Here is a 23,213-nt window from a genome sequence, read left to right as displayed (position 1 = left end):
CCTGTACTGCTGCATGGGGTTATTCCTCCCCAGGTGCAGCACCCTACATTTGCCCTTATTGAATTTCATAAGATTCCTCTCCGCCCAACTGTCCAGGTCTCTCTGTATGGCAGCACAGCCTTCTGGTGTGTCAGCCACCCCTCCCAGCTTTGTATCATCAGCAAACTTACTGAGGGTGCACTCTATCCCCTCATCCAAGTCGTTGATGAATATATTGAACAGGACTGGACCCAGTACTGACCCCTGGGGAACACCACTCGTCACTGACCTCCAACTAGACTCTGCGCCCCTAACCACAATCCTCTGAGCTCTGTCTTGCAACCAGTTTTCTATCCACCTTACTGTGTCCATTCATCTAACTCACTCTTCCTAAGCTTCCCTATGAGGATGCCGTGGGAGACTGTCGAACGCCTTGCTGAAGTCAAGGTAGACCACATCTACCACTCTTCCCTCATCTATCCATCCAGTCACACCATCATAGAAGGCTATCAGATTAGTCAGGCATGACTTCCCCTTGGTGAATCCATGCTGAGTACTTCTGATAGCCTTCTTTTCCTCCATGTGCCTTGAGATGACGCCCAGAACAACCTTTGTGATGAAATGACTTTGTGATGAAATCACTTTGTGATGAAAAAAAGTGACTTGTTTATACAAGCATTAAAGATAATGCTATTCATGTGATATAACAACCAACTTTTTAAGGGCACTGATCAGATCAATAAGAAGTTGCACTTCATTCCAGAGTTGAAAGAAAAAAGATAAAGAAGCCTGTGCAAATCCCATCTTTCCCAATCTTCTTTCAGATCAATGAACATCTGAGCCGAAGTATAGAGATATGTTTACATTTTCAAATATCCTTTGTGAAGTGACATTTATTAACAAGCTTGGCACAGAGAAACCTCTTCGTGAGAAGACACTGACATTTTCTCAGTGTCTAACTAATGACACTGACAATGAGTGAATTCTCACTGCTTCTAAGTAGTGAGAAATAAAATATTCACTGAACAGAATCACGTAAGTAGGTAATACAAATTGGGATATAAGAAAATACCTGATTAAATTATACGTCACAGAGTATGTATTGTAAGGATTATTCCTTCCCTTCTTCCCTCCCCCTTATCTGGCATACTTTGCAAAGATTTGTAAGCAGATTTGTCTTAGCTTCTAGTACTGTACATATCCACATCTTCTGGGCTGGACTGACCAAGGTCCATAAGTTTTGGATCGGGCTTAAATTTTGGTGTCTTCACTGTTCCTGTTGGGGATATTAAAGAAATGTAATTAAAAAATAGATATATATTTGAGCTGGAGAAAAACCACCTTATTGACACATTTTGAGAATTACTGTATTACCAAACACTTACAAAAGATCAAAATATGTATCACTTACACAGTTTTAACTAGACCCTACAGGTCAATGAAGGCATGTTGTAATCATTAGCATACAACAATGGATGGAGAGCACATCTTCCTCCTAATCTCTATACTTGAATACTAATTCCTGAAAACAGCAGGGTGAGAGAAGAAATAGTGATGCTTTGCCCTACACATGGAAAGGAAGGGAAAGTTTGGGACATGGAAAAATATCCCCAGTCTTTCTTCCTCCACTGCTCCCAGGAGCACAGCTGTCTCTCAAAGCCAACTGAATCAGTATCTTTCCTGAAGCTGCTGCCAGATGGTAAGAATTCCAAATTAAGGCAAACACTTTTACCTAGTTTCACTTCATGACTTCCAAAAACAATGAACTGAGTTTAGGAAGATGCTGAGCCCTCACACTCATCCTGAATGACAATGCACAAAGGCTGACATATTTAATGATACTGTAATTCCAGAGAACCTGAGAGAACAGAAAGGCAGGTTTTCTAGGACTGTGTCCCTGACTATAGTCTGCTTCTTTTCCAACCTTAGTTGGTTTAACAAAGGGTGCTATGTTCTCCTGAAAGGTTTGCCCTGTTTGGACTAGTGAAAATAAACATCTCTGACAACACAGATAAATTTAGGGCATGGACATTTTTGGTTGTATTAGGGACATGAAATAATTCCACCCATGAAAGCAAAGACAGAAGATACATATACACATAAAACCATTAAAGACAGTCTGGCCTGAGCAAATATTAAAAAAAGATCAAAGTATTCCACAAACTAACTCAGAGAAAAATACAGGGGCAAAGCAAAGAAAGGCGTGAACGTATATCACAGTGAAAATAAAGGGGAAAAAAGAAATTAAAAAGCCCATCCAAATATGTTTTGTTTGCTTTCCAGAAAAAAATATAAAAAGAAGTAAGCAAGTAAAATTTCCTCAGTAAAATTGGAAACTGCTCCTGCAAAAGTTATCAATATTTAAAAACAAATTTAGTTCTCCTTTAATAGGTAATTCCACTGTTTCTCTTAGCAACTGGCCTATCAAAATATTTATGTTAAATATGCTGTTACATGATCTAGTCAATTATCTCAAACCACTTAAGATGCACAAAGAACACCACTGCAAAATACCTAGCAAAATAAAATCCAATGATTCATTTGTCAATTACACATTCCTCTTTTACCAATATCTGAAGATATAGAACCTGTACAGAGAAATGAACGGTAATTTAAATTAGCTGTTTTCCCAAAAATTCATCAGTAATCCTTTAAATTACAGTTATGGTATTCAGAAAACAGAAAGATAATATAAAGTAGGTATTTAACAGAAGTACTTGATGATATCATATCATAGCTAACAATATGAGATATGGTCCACGCCATATGGAATGAAAGAAAACATTCTTGAGAGAGAAAAACAAATATATAAGAATTCTGATACTGTGACAAGGCCCACAGCGAGAAAATGATCACCTCCCTGAGGCTCTGAAGTATATATTAAATGACAGCGTGTACAATATATTCTTAAGAATAATATGCTATAACAGTCTGCTCCATTTTAAAGCAAGGGTAACTACAAAATTAAGTCAAGTAATTGGATTTGCAAGTTGCCCTGAGATTACACTTGAAATGTTTAATTCACCTGATGAAGGCACTGGATCTTTATTACTCCAAGACTCTACTGGAGAAGATTCTGTTCTGTTAAGTGATCGTGGCTCAATAGCAGACTCAGGTTTTGTACTAGAAGTTTCCTTCTTTTTCTTGTCTTCTTGTGTAACCAATTTTGACTCTTGCTGCAGCTGTGAACCAAAGATCAATAAGAAAAATAAATGCACGTGGGTATGTGCTTAATACATTACTGCAAAATAAAGCTTTCAAGTCTGAAAGCTTATCTTTTATGAAATTATTTTCAGATATGACATCATACAATGATATTCAACTAGTAATGTTAACGTAAGCTGTACACAAGGGACACAGCTGGAAAAAATAAAATGCATGAACGAACCCCATCGTTCAGATACAGTAACTTCAGATTCACATGTAAGGAAATTTACTTTGTTGCGAGTATATACTTAAGCCCGATATTGTTCTTTTACCTGACACCTTCAAAGGACTTCACAAGGAAGCCACTGTCCCTGTCTATGGCAGGGGGGTTGGAACTCGATGATCTTCAAGGCCCTTTCCAACCTAAACCATTCTATGATTCTATGATTTACAGATGAGGAACCTATAGTCCTACACAAGACTGAAAGAGCATTTAGTTTTTACAAAACTCCTACTACCCTTAGTTAACAGAAGATGGAAAGATAGATCATAATAACACCCCAGTAATGAAAAAAACCCAACTGTTTTGGGAACAGGCTTCACTCGGGGAAAAAAATACAGTGAATAGAAACTCTTTACTGCATCAATTCTTGTTTCTCTATCAGTTTAATGACGTTTATCTGAATCTCATTCTCAAAATCCAGCATTCCATCTGCGCTCCTCAGTGGAAATAAAAGGTGAGTACTGTATAGAAATGACGACCGTAAATTTAAAGCAAAATACCTCTAGATGTTAACAAGACCGTCATTGTGCAAAGCTGAAATTTTACTCAGGGAAGTACTACTTTTGTCAGGGGGTTTTAAATTTCCATTGGAGAAAAACCTTTACAGGTTGCAGAAACAACATGCTTAATTCTGGGATGTACTAACCCAAATTCCATATGTAATTTACAGGAGGTTAATATTCTGCTCTACTTAGTGCTTGCAAGGCCTCAGCTGGTTTACTATGTCCTATTTTGACCACCTCACTTAACAAAAACAATCAACAACACAAACCACATACAAACCCCCCTAAAAACAGAAAAAGAGAGAGAAACTAGAGAAAGCTCAGAGGAGAACAAGAATTACGTAACAGTTAGAAAGCCTGCTCTATAAGAAAAGGTTATACTATGGAGAAGATCAGGTCAAAACCTATAAATTTTCCAGACGTAATAGGTCAATATAAAGGTGTTACTGACCATTTATTCACTATGGCTGCAATGAGAATAGGACAAGAAAAAAAAAAAAAATCAGACACTGACAATTTATATCACAGGGTAATTAAAACAGACTACCTGAAAGGGTTGTGGAATTTCCTTCACTGATATGTTTAAGAATAAGCTAGTCATAGGTACGGTAATTCCGTGTGTCTCTACCTTAAATTCAGTGGTCTGCTTAGGACCAAAGCTTGAATCAGAATGCATTATTTTTGTCAGGATCAAAAATGAGTTGTAAGAGAAACTCAGTCTTCTCTTGTGCGTGTACTGTGGGACTACATAGGGGATGTCAGTACCTTGGTCTGAAAGGTATAACAAATATAACATCAATTAAACACTGAAGTTACAAAAATATCAGAAGTGTTTCTGTGCCTCACAACACAATTCGTAATCTTAAACAGTATTAGCAGAATAGTACTTGACCTTCTAATTTACTTTTTTCTCCCTTTGAATTTGAATTAGTCATTACTTCACAAAGCTTACCTCTTCATTTTTCGCCCATAGTGATTGCACAGTTTCATAGGTTTGACGGCTTGCAGAAAATAACTTTTTCCCTGTTACCTGTTTTTCCAGACAAACATAATTTAATGACAGCTTTAAAAATACTAAGATACAGAAACCACTCAAATGAAATGCATCTTATTTGCACGAGAACATGCTTGACCCCATACTGAGACATTTCGATCATTTGCTTTTCAAAATCTAGTGCCCAGTTCTCTTACATCAAGCAAATCCTAAATAATGTTTAAATTGGTATTAGAAATCTGCAGGTAGCATTCACATGCTACATCCACCTACTCAAAATAAAATCAAAACCTAATGAGCAAACAGTGTTTTGGTAATGCTAGCACAATAGACAGGAGCAGCAGTTTTAAAGGATCCAAACTTGTCTCACTGTGATGGAGTAACCAAAGACAGTAACACAAAAGCAAAAAACCCCAAAAGATACCTGGGCCATGGCAGTGTGCAGTGCTTTGTTTTACAAAGCACCAAAACCTTCACTCTCTTTTCAAAAAGTAATTTTATAATACTGCAGTAACTATGGAGTACCTTCACAACTGCTCTGTAGAAACAGAATGCTTCACAGCTGCAAGTACAAAAAACTATGCAAAAGGTGACACATAACGTAAAGTAGTTAGGAAACAACAGTTTAGCTTCCTAATATAGGAATGCTACACTGTACATTACCACCTATTAATTTCTCCATCTTCCAACCTTGACATTTAAGTCAATTATGACAATAAGACAAGAAATCCCACTGCCTCCTGAGAAACCGTAATCCTCATTGATTTGCATATAAGAAAAAACCCCAACATATCAGTTTAGCAATAGAAGATTGCCCAAAGATTTTAACCACAGTATAGATCTTCGCGATATCTTCCTCTGTACTCTGGAAGTATAAAAATATCAAACAAAAACACTCCACTAAAAATAGTAACAATAACAACTGACTCATCATGATGAAAAGTTAGCGATTCAATAATTTTTTTCAATCGGATTTCAGGATAATTTTGCACAAATCTTTCTGTCAAAACTTAAATTTGATCATTTAACTAAAGTCCTAGAGCCAAATACAACTAACTAAATTCGCCTACCCCATCAATTTAACACATAGAATCATAGAATCAGTGAGGTTGGAAGGGACCTTTAAGATCATCAAGTCCAACCGTTAACCTACCCTGATAAAAACACCACCACTTCTAAACCATGTCCCTAAACACCTCATCTACCCTTTTCTTAAACACCTCCAGGGATGGTGAATCCACCACCTCTCTGGGCAGCTTATTCCAATGTTTAATAACCCTTTCAGTGAAAAAATGCTTCCTAATATCCAATCTAAACCTGCCCTGACATAACTTGAACCCGATTCCTCTTGTCCTATCACTTGTCGCCAGGGAGAAGAGGTCAGCTCCCATCTCTCTAAAACCTCCTTTCAGGTAGTTGTAGAGGGTGATAAGGTCTCCCCTCAGCCTCCTCTTCTCCAGGCTAAACAACCCCAGATCCCTCAGTCGTTCCTCATAAGGTTTGTCCTCCAGACCCTTCACCAGCTTTGTAGCCCTATACATAAGTACAGTTTTGAAACTATAAATACAAAGTTCATCAAGGAACTACAAAGAATTCTTAGAAAGCAGTATGTGCTTTTCTAAATAATGAAACACTGGAAAATTATAGAGAAGGAAGAGATATAGACTTTATATCCTGCTTTTCAATTCACTTTTTCTGTAGAAAAGCACTGTGTGCAAACAATTCTTGCATACAAAATATTAAGTATAGTTCTGATTTTCTACATAAACAGCGAAGACGTATTGTAATCAGGTGAACAACTGCAAGATGGCAGTAATTGGAAAACAAGGAATTCTAACAAGGGATGCAATTGTACAGCACTTCAAAATGCATATCTATCAAGTTCAGCACGGCTTTCTTTTTTATTTACTTTTATTTCAGCAAGATAAAATAATCTTCATTTATTTGAAAAATGAGGATTAAAAACTGAGAGGCTGCATTTTTAAATTGTTATTTTATTAACTGTTTACAGTTATGCAATTAACACCTGTGATGCATTATATCTTTTAATGATGATGCATGTGAATTGACTCCTAGTCCGACGACACTTGAATTAAGTGAAATGGGAATGCTATGACTAAATTCACTTATAATTCAATATTAAAATTCAAGTAAACTTACCTTAGCAAATACCACTGACTGAGCTGGGTAACACACAGCAATTCCTAAAGTAGTAAGTCCCAATGGATAAGCAATTTTCTTAAATCTAGAATCTGCATAAAGCCAAATATTTCAAATAATTAGACGCTAATGAAATGTAAAGCTAAGGAGTTGTATCAATTAAATGCAATTGTTTAACCCCTAATCATTGTTTACATCAAACTTATCCCCATAATGGCTGGAAAAGAGAATAGAGAGTGCGATTATAGTTCAGCACAGTCATGTTTGCAGGAGATACTGATATTCTAAATATCAGTTTCTTGAATGAGAAATAATCCAAACTAGACTTTTCAATATCATGAAAAATGAGAAGAATGTCTGTGTTATTTAGGAGCTGAAGTGGTTCTTCATTAGCTCCATGTGCACTCTCTTCAGGACGTAGATTGCAGCATTTGGAGCAGCCCAGAGCCTGGAAACTGGGGCCTCTTTGTTCAAACACGGGAGCAGCTGGGCCAGGCTCAGGTTCCTGCTTGTTGACAAGGAGCCTGATGACAGACTCTCAAGCCCAAGTCTTTTTTTTTTTGTCTTAAATTCATCCACCAAAAAGTAACAGGGATACAAGAAGAATGCTTTCACTAATCTGCCAATATATTGATTATTAGACAGACACACACACTGGATGTTACAGATTAACATTTTCTGAACAAAGGTTTTAGGCAGCTTAAGTATTATTCCTCTACTATTTATCTTGAGAGGCAGCTATTTCTATTAAATGACCCTTTTGCCTTCAAATCTGCTGAAACCATGCCCTCCATGTGTATTCTCTTGTACTTGTTAGCCAAATGCCAACATTCCTTAGCATCTTCCCTCTAAATTACCTTAGTTTTCACTATATTCAGTAACCTTACCTGTTACAATTTGTATCCAATTTCCTCCCATACACACATTGTTTCTGAAGACCGATAATGAACAAACTCAAAGCAAGTGTCCTACTTTGAATTTTTCTTGATTCCATTAAAAATGACTGTATAATCCTGCTCTATTAGGTCTTAGCCAGCTTCTAAAAGAAATATTTAATAAAGTTCCTTAAATTTATCAGGATTTTTTTAATACTAGTTACATAGACTTTTGCCTATGTTTCAGAACTGAAAATCTTTTGACCGTTAAAATTACTACACGCTACATATTCAACACACCAATAATGAAAATAAGCAAAAAACCCTACCTTTTCTTGCCAGCACTATGCCAGCTAAGCCTGATATTGTAATTACACCAACTTTGGGAAGAAATTCTGGTGGTGGATTCTTCAGGTAAACATAAGCATCTTAGAATTAAAAAAAAAAAGAAGAAACAAAAAGAAGCATAGCAATTCAATATTAATCCTTTTATTTTATTTCCCACTTAAGAAATAAAGATGGAAGTAAAATTATGAATATTCAAAACTGAAAACAGTCCAAGATTGGATTTTTTGTTAACGAATGCCTTATTTTCCAGGTGCACACTCTGCAGTCTGTGTTAGACAGAATCACAGTCCTCAAAATATGGCAGCAAGGTTAACAATTTTCCTCCTTACATATGTTTTTGTGTTTTATAAAACGTTAGTCCTTACTAAAGGAAAAGGAAAGCATAGTTTTAAGTTTTGATTTTACTGTGAGTTAACATAGATTAAATGAGGCAACACATACTTTGGAATCTCCCAACATACTATTTTTATGGAAAATAACTGTTATCTATAGTTGCTCATGCTGAAATTCAATGCAAATACTGCTTGTAACTTGTGCTAGAACTAAGAAACCATTTTTATAATTAAGACAGGTTGTAGAATTTCCATCCCTGCAGATGTTCAAGACCTGACTGGACAGAGACGTAAGCAACCTGCTTTGGCCCTGCTTTAAGCAGGTGACTGGACTGACAATCCATAGAGAGATCTATGGATCTATAGAGGTTCCAACTTCAACGATTCTGTGATACTATGATTTTAAGAACAAAACTAAAATCAAACGAATGAGAAATACTATTTAATTGGTAATTTCTGTGATTTCAGAACAGAAATGAAACTCCATAATGAATTAACAGTGGTCACAATTTCCCACACACACACTCTTGCAGAAAGTATCCCAGTGCACTCCTCCCCTGCCCTTTCCCTCTCTTCCCCCCTGTAACTAGAATTTGCTCTTTCAATCATCTAAGTCATAAGGAGAAACAAAAGAAAATGCTCAGTTCAGAAATATGTGACTTGCCTACCTTTTCCAAATTGAATTGAATCCATTATTCCATTTTTAATAAAGACAAAAGCATCCTACAAAAAAAAAAAAAAGGCCAAAATAAATATAAAATCTTTGCAAAATTACAGGTTTTCAGTACAAAACTACTTGGTTGACACATATGACTCAGCACAATGAGACAAAAAAATACTATGTAGCTTTACAAAAAACAAACCAGATCAGTGAACTTCTACAGAGACTGTGCTGAAACCTATCCCCTTTTTGACTACCATGTTTATATTTTTAAAACTTTCATCCATATTTTATTTTTAAAAAATCTCTTTAATATAGTAAGATCACTTTCAAAATTGACATCTCGGGAACAAAACCGCAGGGTGGCAAAACATGTTATACAGTTGGCATCCAGATAAGAAAATTCAATCATAAAATACAGTCTCCTCTTCCCTAGAGAGACTTACCCAGCAAAATTGTCTTTTAGTTTGCAAAAATGGTGCTTAGTTTTGTTAAAGATAAGCAATACTGATTTGGTCTAAGATGTGTGCTCAGCTTCAAGGGACTTCGTATTACTCCCTTCAAATTGGTCAATTTATTTAATTACAAGCTTTTCTGTATCCAAAAAAACCCTTCTACTATTCTACTATTAGTATCATTGTCCACAGATTGACAAACAAATTGAGTAAATACAAATTCTTTAGAAGATTAATGAAAAAGAATGTGATCTTGAGTTACTTCACCAAAATAATTTCTTTGCATTAAACACAGAATTTGTACCACCAGAGGTCACTGCTAGTCAATCTCGGAAACACTCGATGATTAAGGGCATGGAAAAGCTTAATACAGATTTATAACTAAATTATTTCAGTTATGCAGACACTAACAAAATTTTCACAGACCACTGGAATCAAAATTTACAGAAAATACAGGAAGACATTTTGATTTCTTTGCTTTTTTCAAATACTAGGGTCTACTTTGTAAGAGAAAAATACAAGCATAAAATTTCATACTAACAACAGTCAGGGTAAAGTTGTCATTTACCAGCAGTTAAGAGAATGGTGAAAAGTATCACATTTTCTTCTATGCCTAGAATATTCAGTAACAGAGTCATGAGGTCTTTTTGATGTCTAGTTAGCAACAGCCTGCTTTAACAGTTACATTGGATGCACCAGTTCGTCTTTCCTAAAGTACCTAAATCAGGTCTTTTAACCCTCCCTTTGGAAGCAACTCGCTCTCTCTGTGGACTGCACGTGGAGTTTCAAACTCCTAAATGCTATCAGGTTCTGCTAGCAACAATTTACCTACGTCACTCTTGCTGTAGAAATTAACCAAGAGATATTTCTGAACCTGACAATGTGGGTTGGCCTAGATCCCGTTTAGCACTGACTGAAGGGGACCTCTTTGTCTCACTGCCTTTTGATTTGGAAAACAAGGAGAACACGCATGTTCCCTGTTATAAGCACAGCAGACAAAAATGAGGAGGGATCATTTTTGCGTCTTAAATTATAAGTGTATGCTAATACAAGGAACTGCAAAAAAAAACTCCAGGATGAAGTATGCTGTTTTTACAGCATTTTAGTCTAGTGCTGTCAGCAATTGTAGGAAACTTTGGGGGCATGTATTGCTTACCGTGCACCATCCAATATAGCGGCCGGTTGTCTGTCTTACTGAAGAAAATTGCTTCTGCAAGTGACCAGGCTGTTCTTCAATGTATTTCGATTTCAGAGGTGGTGGACAGTAAATTGGAAGCTGGAAAAAAAAAGCATAACTGTACTGCATGGAGATAGTTTTGTATACTGATTATTATTTACACTGAATAGTGTTTTTCAAGACCACCAATCCTTAGTGTTCCCATTACAGCAAACAAAACCTCTGTATGAAATTATGCTATTCTACATTTACAAACTTATTTTACACAACTGGCACTACAGGTTAATTCTTTAGAAAGGAAAACTGAAAGTATTGTATAGGTTCTAAGAAGTAGAATTACTGAGGATGATGAAAATATCTTTTACTCAGAAAAAGTATAAGCAAGAATAATTGGAAGATACATGCATGTATTACTAGAAATTGTCCAATAGAAAAAGACTTATTATCAGTAAGTATTATTCTCTTACCTTTTCTGGCTTCAGTCTGGAAATAATGTAATAAAGAAAATGAGATAAAACTTTACTAATTTACTGTTGTAACACTTCATATTCTATTTGTGCTATAGTGGTCAGTTATTTAGGAAGTAATTTTTATTATCAGGTATTACTTAACTATGTATTTTATTTACTGGGCAATATAATTCAATTGAAACAGAAGTATCTGCAGAATACGATCTATTATTATTTTAAAGACTGACAGGCAGTAAGATTCTTACCTGATTTGGCTTCACCAGCTCACTTTTTGATTCCTTTTCTTTTGCTGCATATACAGTAATACATGCAAATGGCAGACCAGCAGAAACAGCTGCCAGCTTTGCCACCTGGGACAAGCAGATGAAAAAAGGGAGTCTTAATACAGAAATAAAAATTTCATTCCAATAAAATCTGGATTTTACCATTGTGTTGTGATTGATCAAATACAAGATTAAACAAGTAACTTTTAAAACCTTTGAAAAATAATATTCCTTTTAGGAACCTCTTCTGTCTTATACAAAGATTTTCTCAAATTACAATGGCAAAAAAAAAAAAAAGCTAGAGGTCACTGACAACAACAGTTAGGTCTAAAATACCAGGAAGAATTCTGTGTTCAAAGCCATGTTGATGCTTTCATTATCCCTTAGGGTAAATTAAGTTCTAATCCACTCAACATACAGGTACTCCGAGTCAATGCATTACTTCTTTCAGCAAAAAGCACCTCAATTTTATTTACAGGAATTCTCCGTGACATGAGACAAAATGCCATCTCCTCTCCAATTCAGAGAACAGTTCAACTACTGCTTGTTTGGAATAACTGCGTGTTGACAATAAATGAAAATACATAGCAATAACTGGAATTAAGAATCACCTGTTTAACCTTTTGAATCACATATGTTACAATGTAAATTACAGAAATACAGGTTTGCTTATGAGACTTAAATGCCTACTTAGAACATTAATTTGGAAAAAACCACCATATACTACACAAAGCTTAAACTCAAATATAGCCTAATGTGAATATTTTTAAATGATTGCCTTAAGATTCCAACCACAGCTGGCATTAAGCATGCTGGCATACCATATATTAAAAAAAAACTTGCCACAACATGTTGAAGCATCTGCAACTTTGGTAGGTTACGGTTTCTTCTATATCAGTAAAGACTCTTCTGTTCTGTTCTTTACCTGAGGCATTTTTGAAACTTTAAAAATGTGAAAACAAGTATGAAAAATTTCCCAGGATCTACATAGAGATGGTGGTAGCGTACCAGAAAAACAGAAAAGCAGGGGAAAAAAACAACTTGATTTTAGGAAATACCTTAAATCCCTAGCAGAAAACTACTATATTGTCATTGTTACCTCAGCTTTCAACTGGAAATATCCCATCAAAGGAGTGTGATTTACTCCATAGCATTTAATGATAATGAGGAAACCACAATAAAACCAAAGAAATGCAAAAGCACCACCCTGAATTAGCTCAGGTTCATGAGACATCAAACACATGCAGACTAAAGTACTCAAGACAGCAAAACCCCATCACTTCTAAAGTAAACTGTGATCACCATAGCAAAACTTTCAGATCATACTATCACAGCGGAACACAAAGCCATAGGAGAACAAAGGAGGATGCTGCAATGATGAGAGCACTGTTAAAAAAGAAGGGGCAAGCAGGCAATGACAGAGCTGAAAGCTCTAGGATAAAGCTAAAAATTATTCTTCAGTTGCATTTTTTGGCATGGGGGGCTGAGGGGAGGAAGGGTTACTTATGGTTTCTCTACGCTAATGGTCTTGTTAATATATAGTATTCCTGCTCTTAACACACAAGCAATGTGCCCCTCCCCTCTCCTTGGAGCATAAAACCTTGTCACCGTAATTATCACACCACCCTAAAAGCTTGCTAGTGGCTACTACTTATTTCATGCTTTTCTTCAATACAGAACTGGTAGGAAAACATGTAGAATTGAGCTCATTTTGCTTCAAGAAACAGAACCCCACTGCTTTTTCTCTTCAGGCCCGGTTGACGTTACGAAATTTTTGCTATGTCAGCTGGAAGCATCAAAAAACCCCACAACTCCAGCACAGCTAAGCTAGCAAGTCTCAGCTGGCAAAGCCATCACTGTAGACAATCATGTTGACCAGCATGTGCTATTCTCTTCATTTACACTAGTGACACCCCAAAATACTTTCCCTTTGCAGGTGAAGTCTCACTGGCCTGGGGGGCACTGATACAGAACTGCCAGACAAGGCCACTAGATGAAAGCTGGGGACACAACTCCGAGGAACTTGCTGGACCAGGAGTCCCAGCCAGGGGAGATGGGGACAGCACGACGACAGCCAAGACTGAGCAAATGCCTCTCCCCCAGGGGCTGGCAGGAGCTGTGATGGCTGCTGCCCGTTCCCTCCCCTGGGGATGGTCTACAGGCACCAAATGTGCACGCAGGCACGGGAGCAGACACTTCGCAAGGTAAACCACCACCACCTATGGATTTGGAGTGGGACAGAGGGGGAGATACCAAAAATCATGTTGCTAAAGAGCTGTGTTTTCCCCATGTTGACCTAGCTATGCTGGCAAGCGTGAACATGGTCGGAAAGAAGAGAGAGGTGATACCACTTCCAGAGACCTAGAGAGAAAAGTCCTACGTCTATGTTGACCAGCACTGTGAAAAAATCCAGTTAGTCACATGTTGACAAAAGGTTTAGCAGATAATGTTACTTAAGGTTAAACATCAATGATCTAAAACGCTTAGTACAGCTTAGGTTACGACTGCTATACTGAGGAGCACTTGCCATTTTTCCTTCTGTGGTTAACGTGACCACCTCAGCAGAAAAAATCAGCAGGAGGCTTTGTTGACTCAGCTGTGCCCAGCACAGGAGAGCAGCTCTTCTAGCACTGAACAGCCCCAGGACACAGAAAATAGGTGAGAGAGGATGGCACATCATCAAAATACGAACCAATTAACACAATAACTATCTGTCTGATAATGTTGCTTTGAGCAAAATTCCAGTGTGAGCTACAGAAGATTATCTATAAAGGGACACCCACCCTCAATGAAAAGTCTGTTATTTTAAAGCATTATTAAAGGAAACTGTTTAAAATTTATTGTAATTCAGATTGTTTATTTCAGTACATGATGCTGCTGAGACAACATTCAGTAGATACAAGAAGGAAAACAAAATTTAGAAGTGAGAAACCATGAAAGAGTTACATTGTTGACGTGGTTTAGGCTGGGCTGGCCACTAACATTTAACAAATTTGATTAATTTGTTTTAGAAATTCACAACAGAGTTTATTGTGCTAGGTGTAAAAGAGAAAGTTGTACTGTGAATGAGTAAAGTAGTCCAGTTCCTGAGTGACAGTAATTGCTTTACTCTTGGACACCTGAAGACAAATGTATAAATGTTTAAAAATCCAAGTGCACAGATGTACTATCTAACATTTAAACTGGCACAATCATTCCAAAAAGGTCTCACTCTTTTCTATTGAAATCAGAAAGAACTGAAGTGAAAGAAATGCAACATCATCTTGACCACCCTAAAGGGGCTTTACTGCATTGAGCTGTTTATCCTCTTCCTTTATCTAGTGACTAGGTCTATTAAAAAGCTAAGTTGTTTCTACCATTAATTTATTAAAATAATTTTATTAAAAATTACTTCACAGGATTCTATGCATTAAACAATGAAAACCATGTATTGTTTAGCAGAGAAATCAAAAGATCTTTTAGAAGATTCCATAGGTAAAACAAGTTATTGAGAATTAAGAAATGGCAGAATCACGTAGTCATATCAAAGACTAAGAAAAAAGTACAGAGAAATACATCTGCAACAAGCTCAAGCTGTAAAAAATCCTGGAATTACATGGTCAACCAGTAGAATGACTCCAGAACATCAGTCGATAACTGATTCAAACAAACAAACAAAAAAATATTCTACTCTTTAATGAATTCAGGAAATATTTTACTACTTTTTTTTTTTTTTTAATTCAAAGAGTTTAGTTCAACACCTGCTCTGAATTTTACTACCAGTTCTGTGTTTATCTGAATTCATGCTCTGACCTAAGCCCTATGAAACTAACAAAAGAAAATCACCCAGTCCCTAAAGGCAACAGATCTAAATAACACCAGTTACAAAAGCCATGAGCCCAGATGACATCTTCTGGAGATGAATTCTATATGAACGTAGATCCAAACATCACCAGAATTACAGATACTAGAAATTACCAGCCTTAATGATCTGGATGGGGGAAGGTCAATGGTAAGAGTCAGAAGATAATACCCATAATACCACTTCCATGCTACTGACACTGCAACATGGACCACCAGTAGGTTGTTTTTTTTCCCCAGACGTAAAAAGCACACCAGTTGTTTCAAAGTACTAAACAGTGCAGACCAGCAGACATGGCATTATTTTTTAATAATATTTTTGAATAGCGATTAGTTGCTGAAGAAATGTATTACATGCTTTCTAGCAGAAAATTGTTACAGCTATGCTTTATAATAGTGGAACTAGAGTAAAACTAATCAAAATATAATAACAAAACTGTCAAATGTACCTGGATAATTTTGACTTTAAGTCTTTGCATTTCAAGCAATCTACTTCAAAGTGTTAGAATCTTATCAAAGATCAAAAATACAGATTCTATAAAAAAAAAGTTAAAAAGCTACATCACTACAAAGAATTCACCACCTTCAACTCAAAAGATGGAGAATACAAACTAAAGCATAATCAAACCATGTATTTAATTTATGCTAACCTTCAAGACATTAAGTATTGTTTCCCACTGAAACCGCAAATTCTGTATATTCACTTCAAGAATTGGAGCACAAATAAGGAAACCTGCCTTGAAGGTAGGAACAAGCCTCAAAACGAAAATCGGTAATCAAAGGAGCAGACAATATGCAAAAATCTGATGCATGTGTGTATAAATATATACATATAGATGCCTTCCCTATCACAAACCCACAACCTACTAACCAGATTAAAATAAGATTAAAATTTTAGCAGCTACTGCATGTCATATTTTCAGTGGAAAGCTGTTACTCAAAGAATAAGAAGCACGGGTTTATGGTTTTCTCCTAGCACTTAGATGTGCTGAAGTAGAACAGAAAACTGTCTCACATCCTTTTGATTTATTTTTCCCAGAAATTACACAAGACATGACAATTGTGAGAAGCTCCTAAGCCTAAACCAGCATTTTAATTTGGATATGTATCTATTTATAAATCTCTAATGACAATACAAAAAACCTGCACACGAGTGGAACAGAGCATCCTTCCACTTCAACTCAACTTACTGACACTCCACAGATTTGTTTTTAACCTTTGTCTGCCAGAAGATATCTCATGGAGAGTGAAAACTTAGGAAGACTCAAACTCTTAATTTTTCATAGTAATTAATAAAGAGCATACATAAAGTTATGTCACTTCACCAAAGGTACTGAATCGTTCAGATTTAGTTACTAAGCTGTACTACTTCAAGATCACCAAGCTGTACAGCAAAGCCAAGTACAGTTTCTTCTTTCAGGTACTTGTCTCATAACAAAGTAAGGCAAAATGCTTCATTTACATTCTTCTGGCTGTCTTCATTTGCATTATCTTTTTCTTTGCAAATATATACACATTTTAAATGCTTTGCAAAACTAAATATGAAGATTCGTGCGAGAGCAACCTATTCGTCAATTTCACTGAAAAACCCGTCTAAATATTTGAGAGAAAACCTAGCTCGTTACAGGCACATTTTGCCGTGTTTGAAAACACTATTATCTCTATAATTACAGATACTTTAGATACTTGTTACCCTGTTAGTTTGTAACAGCGTGATTTTAACATTCTTGTTTTCCTGATGGTGTAACACTACTACGCTTTACAATGCTACTACCAAATTAATATCTTGCTATTTCATCTCTGGAGTACGGAACAGAAGGCGTTTTAGGGCTGTAAATAGTTGGAGAACAACTAGGACAGAAATACTTCTTTTATTCCCTGCTGTACAATTTAACCACTATCTCGAACCAGCTCTTTCTACCTCAACTTCTGTCACGGAGAAAGCCGTACTGGGGCCCTTTTTTTCCCACTCCTCCTTCATCGGAACCCTCGGTTACAGGCTAAGCGGACGTCCCCGCTCCGAGGAACTACCATCCTCTAATCGCCCCCCGCCCCGGCACAGAACTCATGCGGCCAAGAGGAGCCGGGCACAGGGGAAGGGCTGTGCGGGGCACCCCCACCACAGCAGGCCCTGCGGCACGGCGGGCCCCCCGCTTCCCGCCCCCCCAACCCCGCGCACTCCCCCCGACCTCAGCGACGCCGCGACCGGAGTAGCCGCCGGGCCTGGGCCGCACACACCGGCCCGGCCAGCTCCGTGTGCCACCCTTCCCTCTCCTCAGCCGGCACGATCCCGGCGAGGCGCGGGGCACCCGGGGTGGCTCTGATAGGACGGCAGGCCGCGCGGGGCCGGCTGCGCCGGGAGACCCGCGGGAGCACCCCGCGGGGTGTCTGTGCTCCGGCTCCCCCCGAGGCCGCGGGTGTCCGAGCGGAAGGGGGAGCCCAGGCCGAGGGAAACACCGCAGCGCCGCCCTCCCTCACGCCGGGCGGCACTCACCTTGGCCGCCATCTTAGCGACGGCCCCGCGCGGCCGCGTACGGCGAGCGGCAAGGGCCGAGCGCGGGGCGGGGCTGCGGGCGCTCGGGGCGGGCCGGGCGCGAACCGGCACAGGCGGCGGTCATTGAGCGCGGGGCTGCGGGCGGTCCCGGTGCCGCCCGGCGTGCACCCGAGGAGGGGCCACGTCTGCCCTGGGCTGCTCGACGCCGCTGCGGGGGAAAGAGCGGGAGCTCCCGACGGCGCCGGGTTCCGCTGTTCCCTCAGCGTCGGGGCACCCTGACGGGAGCGAGGCGGGCGGCGGCGGGCTTGGCGGGAACGAATGTCGCGAAATAAACGACTGCCATAATGGGTGCGTTTTGGTAGCTGAGTAAGACTCCGTGCTTGGTTACCTTCGCTCAGTCCTGCGCCGCGGAGCGCCTGTCACCGAACAGCAGAGTTCTGCGGGGTCGTCACCGTCTTCAGCCGTCTGCGCGCGGGTCGCTGCCCGCGGCGGAGGCGCGCGCGGGGCGGCCGAGGCGCGCGGAGGCCTCGGCCCGGGAGGAACTGGCGGCTCTCTGGTACTTTAGTTTTCCCTTTTACCTCCTAGAAAATGTTCTCCCCCAACATCTTCTCCAGAACACACGGTTACTAATTCCGCTTCAGCCAGGAAATTGCAAATCCCAAATGTGGCCACTTTAAAACCCGAAGCGTAGCAAAAAGCCCAGGTAAAGCCGCCTGTACCCCCCTGACCGAGGGTAGGGCCGAACAATGCTCTGAAGGCTGTTGGAGCGGCTCGGGCCGGGCCCCCTGCCCAGCTCAGATGCAGAACTGACGCTTGGCTGTGATTGCTGCTCTTAATTACGGGTGTTAAGAGAACACACACGCACACAAGCACAAAATTTAAGTGCAGATAATTTGTTTATTGAAGTCCAAATTTACAACTGAAGTTTACAACTTTTTTGTTTGGTTTTCTTTTTTTCCAAAACAAAAGCTTTGTTTGAATTTAGGAAGAATAAATGTTCTTTTTAATAATGTACAGACTATATTTCTTAAATAAGTTAATATATTTGAAAAAAGAGCAATATGTTCCTTTTTTAATGTTGCAGTGCAACTTACAACTTACACGTCTGTGCAATGTACCATGAGGTATATGCCCAGTGAGCAACACACAGTGAAGTTTTCCATTCATAAATTTTCGTTGTAGACACACAAAAAGTTAACAAGATAATCTGTGATAGAAAAAACGCAGCCGGTTACAGTAATTCACACAGAACTCATCTGAAAAGAGGGAAAAAAAAAACCTAACGTTCATTGCCTATATAAACTATTGGATCATCTCTGAACAGACAAGTATAAAATTAAAAATACTGCTGTGAAACTGAAGAAATACTGTATTATCCAGGGGTTGAAACCTCGTTTTACCTGTATTAGTCTAGAGCAGTTAGTTTTCTCTGTCTGTAGCATCAATGAGCTGAGGGACTTTACTACGGTACTGGTAGAGCAACTGCTCATGAAAGCACTGAAGCAAGATGGCGATTGTAGAAAAGTTGCAGAATGCTCATAAACTGTGATGTAACTCAGCCGTTTTCCCTGGCATAGACAGGTGGTTTACCATTACCTCTCAGTTCATCTCACAGCTGATTAGAAAAACAAGGCTGAAACACGGAAGATTACTAGTATTTGAAGATTTGACACTTCAGACTTTTCAAGATGGCTCTAAAATACTGATTTTTATAATGACAGAAAACATATTTATTTTAGAAAGAATAATCCACAACATAGCTTTGTGATAAATAACAGTTCTGCCTCTAATACATATATACATACTGCTTGTAAACAAAAAATGCCCACAGGTCATGGAGTCTCCATGATTTTTATACAAGGCGCTATAGATTTTTTTGTTCTTGAAAACAGTCCTAGTGAAAGTTTGGTTTATAACCTCCTATTGCTACAGAAACAGTAAGAATGTTTATATTTACAAAGAAACAAAGACCATGAAGACCCCATAGCATTATTTGCTAAAGACTTTAAGTTAGTGGGGTTTTCAAAATACGCATTGTCAGCATGTTCAGATTTAATTAACAGTACAGGTTGAACACCAGCAGTACGATACTCTAGTGCTTTGGTATTTCAACCCCTGAATATACAAAGACATTACTACAGCCTACTTCACAGTTTAATGCAAGTAAAGTGCAAGCCATAGTACAAGGGTGTCATACATTTTCATACATGTAAGCATTGTCTAAAAAAGGCTCTCTATACAAGTTTTATTAGCTACTTTAGTAAACTAGACAGAAGTCACCTATGGCCCAGCAATTAATGGTCTTCCAAGGATATTTTTCTCTGTAATACAGTATGTGTCAAATGTAAAAAGTTTATTAATACTAGTGCATTTGTCTTATATCCTAACCTGTTTTCTTGTCAGATTTTTAGGCTGAAATCCTTGTTTCTCAGTAAAACAGAAGTCTTAACTGGCAACAGGGTCTCACTGGTATTTTGGCCAGTGAACGCGATTTGGTAAGACATACTTGTTTCGTGGTTGCTAGTGAAAAAAATGCAGTAGAGTTAGTATGTGTAATGTGGCATCCTTATTTAATCTGCAGCATTCAGACAGATGCATTTACAGTTAGTACAAAGACCTGTATTGATACCCTCACCACTGCCTGAGAATGAACAATATTCTAGAAATGTGAGGACAGAAGCTAGAGGGCCTAGCTGGTCAAACAACAGTTTGTCGATCATTTTTACAATACTGCTTTCTGTCAAATACTGCTCATACAGTGGCATTAATGCATACAGCAAAGTCCTTAATTGTCACTTTTAACACTTGTATGTGCTTGATAAAAATAAAGATATATCTGTCTGGCCTGCGTTAAGAATGAATATGGTTCTTTTCCTGAAGATAATGACAGGCAGTATCTGAATTTTTTAAATACTTTTATTAACAGTAGGTCCCAGTAGTATATCAGCTATCTCAAAAACTGATAAAAGCTTAAACAATATTATTTGTAATCCTCCTCTTGAATGTGGAAGTGTGCTATAACCCATAAAACTTAGAAACTCAGCTTTAAAAAGATGCTGCTTCATCTGTTAGTTGATATCAAGAATAGACAGTTGCCTGCCTACGCATTAGTGAATGGAACTGATCAGAAGTACATTATGCTTATATATAACGGGAGTAAAGAAAATAATTTTAAAACCCAACATTTTACTAGTTTCTGTTTAAGTAACAATGTATTTTCCATTCAACTGATATGGTTTGATTTCCAGGTGCATGCGCAGTTAGCACCTCAGCCACACAGCGTGAGTTCGTCTGGAATAAAAGGAGACGGGGAACCTATCCCCGCAATAGCTTGCCCCAAAAAGCTACTCTGAACCTTAGCTTTAATGAAGGAAACATTCTAGAAGAAAAAGAACTTATTATTAATTAATATAAATTAATTAACTAATATTGCTTCTTCAGTCTTTCCTGTTATTACCCATTTCTTTACTAGTGGTAAATAAACATCATTTGGTAACAGGGAAGTGGCGTATTGTCTCTAATGAGATTTTAAGCTCAGTGGTCTAAGGCATGTGGTATGTGGAAAATCTACAAACCTACCCTCCAGGGAAAAAGGCCTGTGCCTTTCTGTCTTCCCTAGAAATGCACAATTTCCCTATGGGGAAAACTAAGGAGAAATTAAAAAGCCTTTATGAGACCAAGTTACCGTTTATTTCTCTAATATTGCACTTCGGGAACTTGGGTGTACTATAATTTTTCAGGGCTGAGGCCCAGTAATACAAACAGACCTGTGCTCTCTTTCTTAAGGAATCTCTCCAGGACTGGGGCCAGTGACAGTAGTCAGGATTTCTGTAGAGATACAAGATTTGCTTATGCGAACAGATTTAGTATTTAAACCGTAAATAAAATTGTATGGTAGGCATCCTTTGTATTACAGTTTTGGGAGCAGCTTACAGGCACTGCAGGTGGAGCTTAAGTTTTGTTGACCAGTTGTGCTGAATCTTGCCTTAGCCAAGGATTGTTTTAAACAACCCACCTTTGAAGCACTTTGGCCCCAGTTGCATGAAAAGTTTGTCCAAACTGTTGGTGAAATACCATGAAATAACTCTGCCTGGCAGAGCTGTTCACCTCAAGGGGGCAACCACCAAAGTTTGCCAGGATGCAAACAACCCCCGGATTTATCACCTTGGTCATAAGTACCACTATTTTTTTGAAGAAAAGAATGCTTTTATTCATTGGAAGACAAGTAAGACTATACACTGAAAGAATATGGGGAATAAGGTATGTGACGGACTTAGGTCTGATTTGTATTACTCGAGACAAAAATAAGAGATGCGAGAATTTTCTTCATTCTCCTCAGATTTGTGTTAAGTTAGACAATTTCTACCAGATTCTTCATTTTTCTTCCAGAAGTCCTCTTAACATTGAAAGTAAAATCTTCTAAATGTCAGCAGTAAATTCTACAATTTTTGATGAGGCTGAGCACTTCCCAGTGCCTCTCTGAGGTAACCCCTTCAAAGGTACCTTTGCTGTCCTTCACAAAACCTTGGTGCAGAGAGTGAGTATTTTGGCCTGGAAAGCCATAACTGCTGAAGCTGGTAAGAATAAAGTTAAGTGGCCGTATACATCTAGCAATTCTCTGCAACACTCAGTTCTTTTTCCTTGGAAAAAGCAAGCAGTGCACCACATTTCTAGCTTAAAAGACAGTAGTCTAGATCTGAATATTAAATTACTTATATTCAGAATTCCCTGCTTGGAAAAGATGGAAAATCTCATCCTCCAAAATCTTTTAGTAGCAATTGATCAGTCTTTCCTTATGGTGCTAAAGCAGTTCAAGCAGTGGTCATGATATGTTTGAGAAAGTAGAACTGTAGCAGAAGCTGATGAGACAGCAGGGTGGTTTTTGGCAATGAAGTGAGGCAGCCGCCTGTGTTATGGAGGGTAGAGACGCCCTGAACAGTCCAACAGGCTGATTACTGTGAGGGCAAATGTAATCCTGCCTGTGCTGTCACAGAGCGTGGGCCCAGTATTTCTGCATTATTTATATTAAAGAATTTGGACATACAGATGGATGAGAACCTCCTCCTCCTTTGATTCTTGTTCACATTAATTAGAGTAAGCTCAGGAAAGTTTTCACTTCAATTAATGAAATGAAGAAAAAGGTCTCAGTTTTCTCAGGAAGTGCTGCTGAGATAGCTACTAAGGTAGCTTTTGAAGAGCCAAGGTTTCACTGAATACAGAATCGTATTAAAA

The 23,213-nt window shown here is 38.5% G+C and overlaps 1 protein-coding gene across 2 annotated transcripts; it reads right to left on the bottom strand.

Moving 5' to 3' along the window:
- Positions 1-610: 610 nt before the first annotated feature.
- Positions 611-17,993, bottom strand: APOOL (apolipoprotein O like; the record flags this gene model as incomplete). 2 transcript variants are annotated; one of them, XM_082488233.1, is made up of 9 exons in its annotated part: positions 611-1,255; positions 3,005-3,161; positions 4,865-4,942; positions 7,067-7,158; positions 8,271-8,369; positions 9,290-9,344; positions 10,894-11,013; positions 11,630-11,734; positions 17,982-17,993. In XM_082488233.1, 9 exons carry the CDS (start codon positions 17,991-17,993, stop codon positions 1,158-1,160), a joined length of 816 nt encoding a protein of 271 aa, XP_082344359.1. In that variant the 3' UTR covers positions 611-1,157. The 2 variants fall into 2 exon arrangements, with proteins under 2 accessions (XP_082344359.1, XP_082344358.1); XM_082488232.1 differs by lacking the exon at positions 17,982-17,993 and adding an exon at positions 15,937-15,971.
- Positions 17,994-23,213: the final 5,220 nt, after the last annotated feature.

The sequence above is a fragment of the Vanellus vanellus genome, assembly GCF_965231255.1.
Source record: "Vanellus vanellus genome assembly, chromosome: 10".
Classification (NCBI taxonomy): Eukaryota; Metazoa; Chordata; class Aves; order Charadriiformes; family Charadriidae; genus Vanellus; species Vanellus vanellus.
The sequence above is the reverse complement of the archived record's forward strand: the minus strand, read 5'-3'. Positions and strand labels throughout refer to the sequence as shown.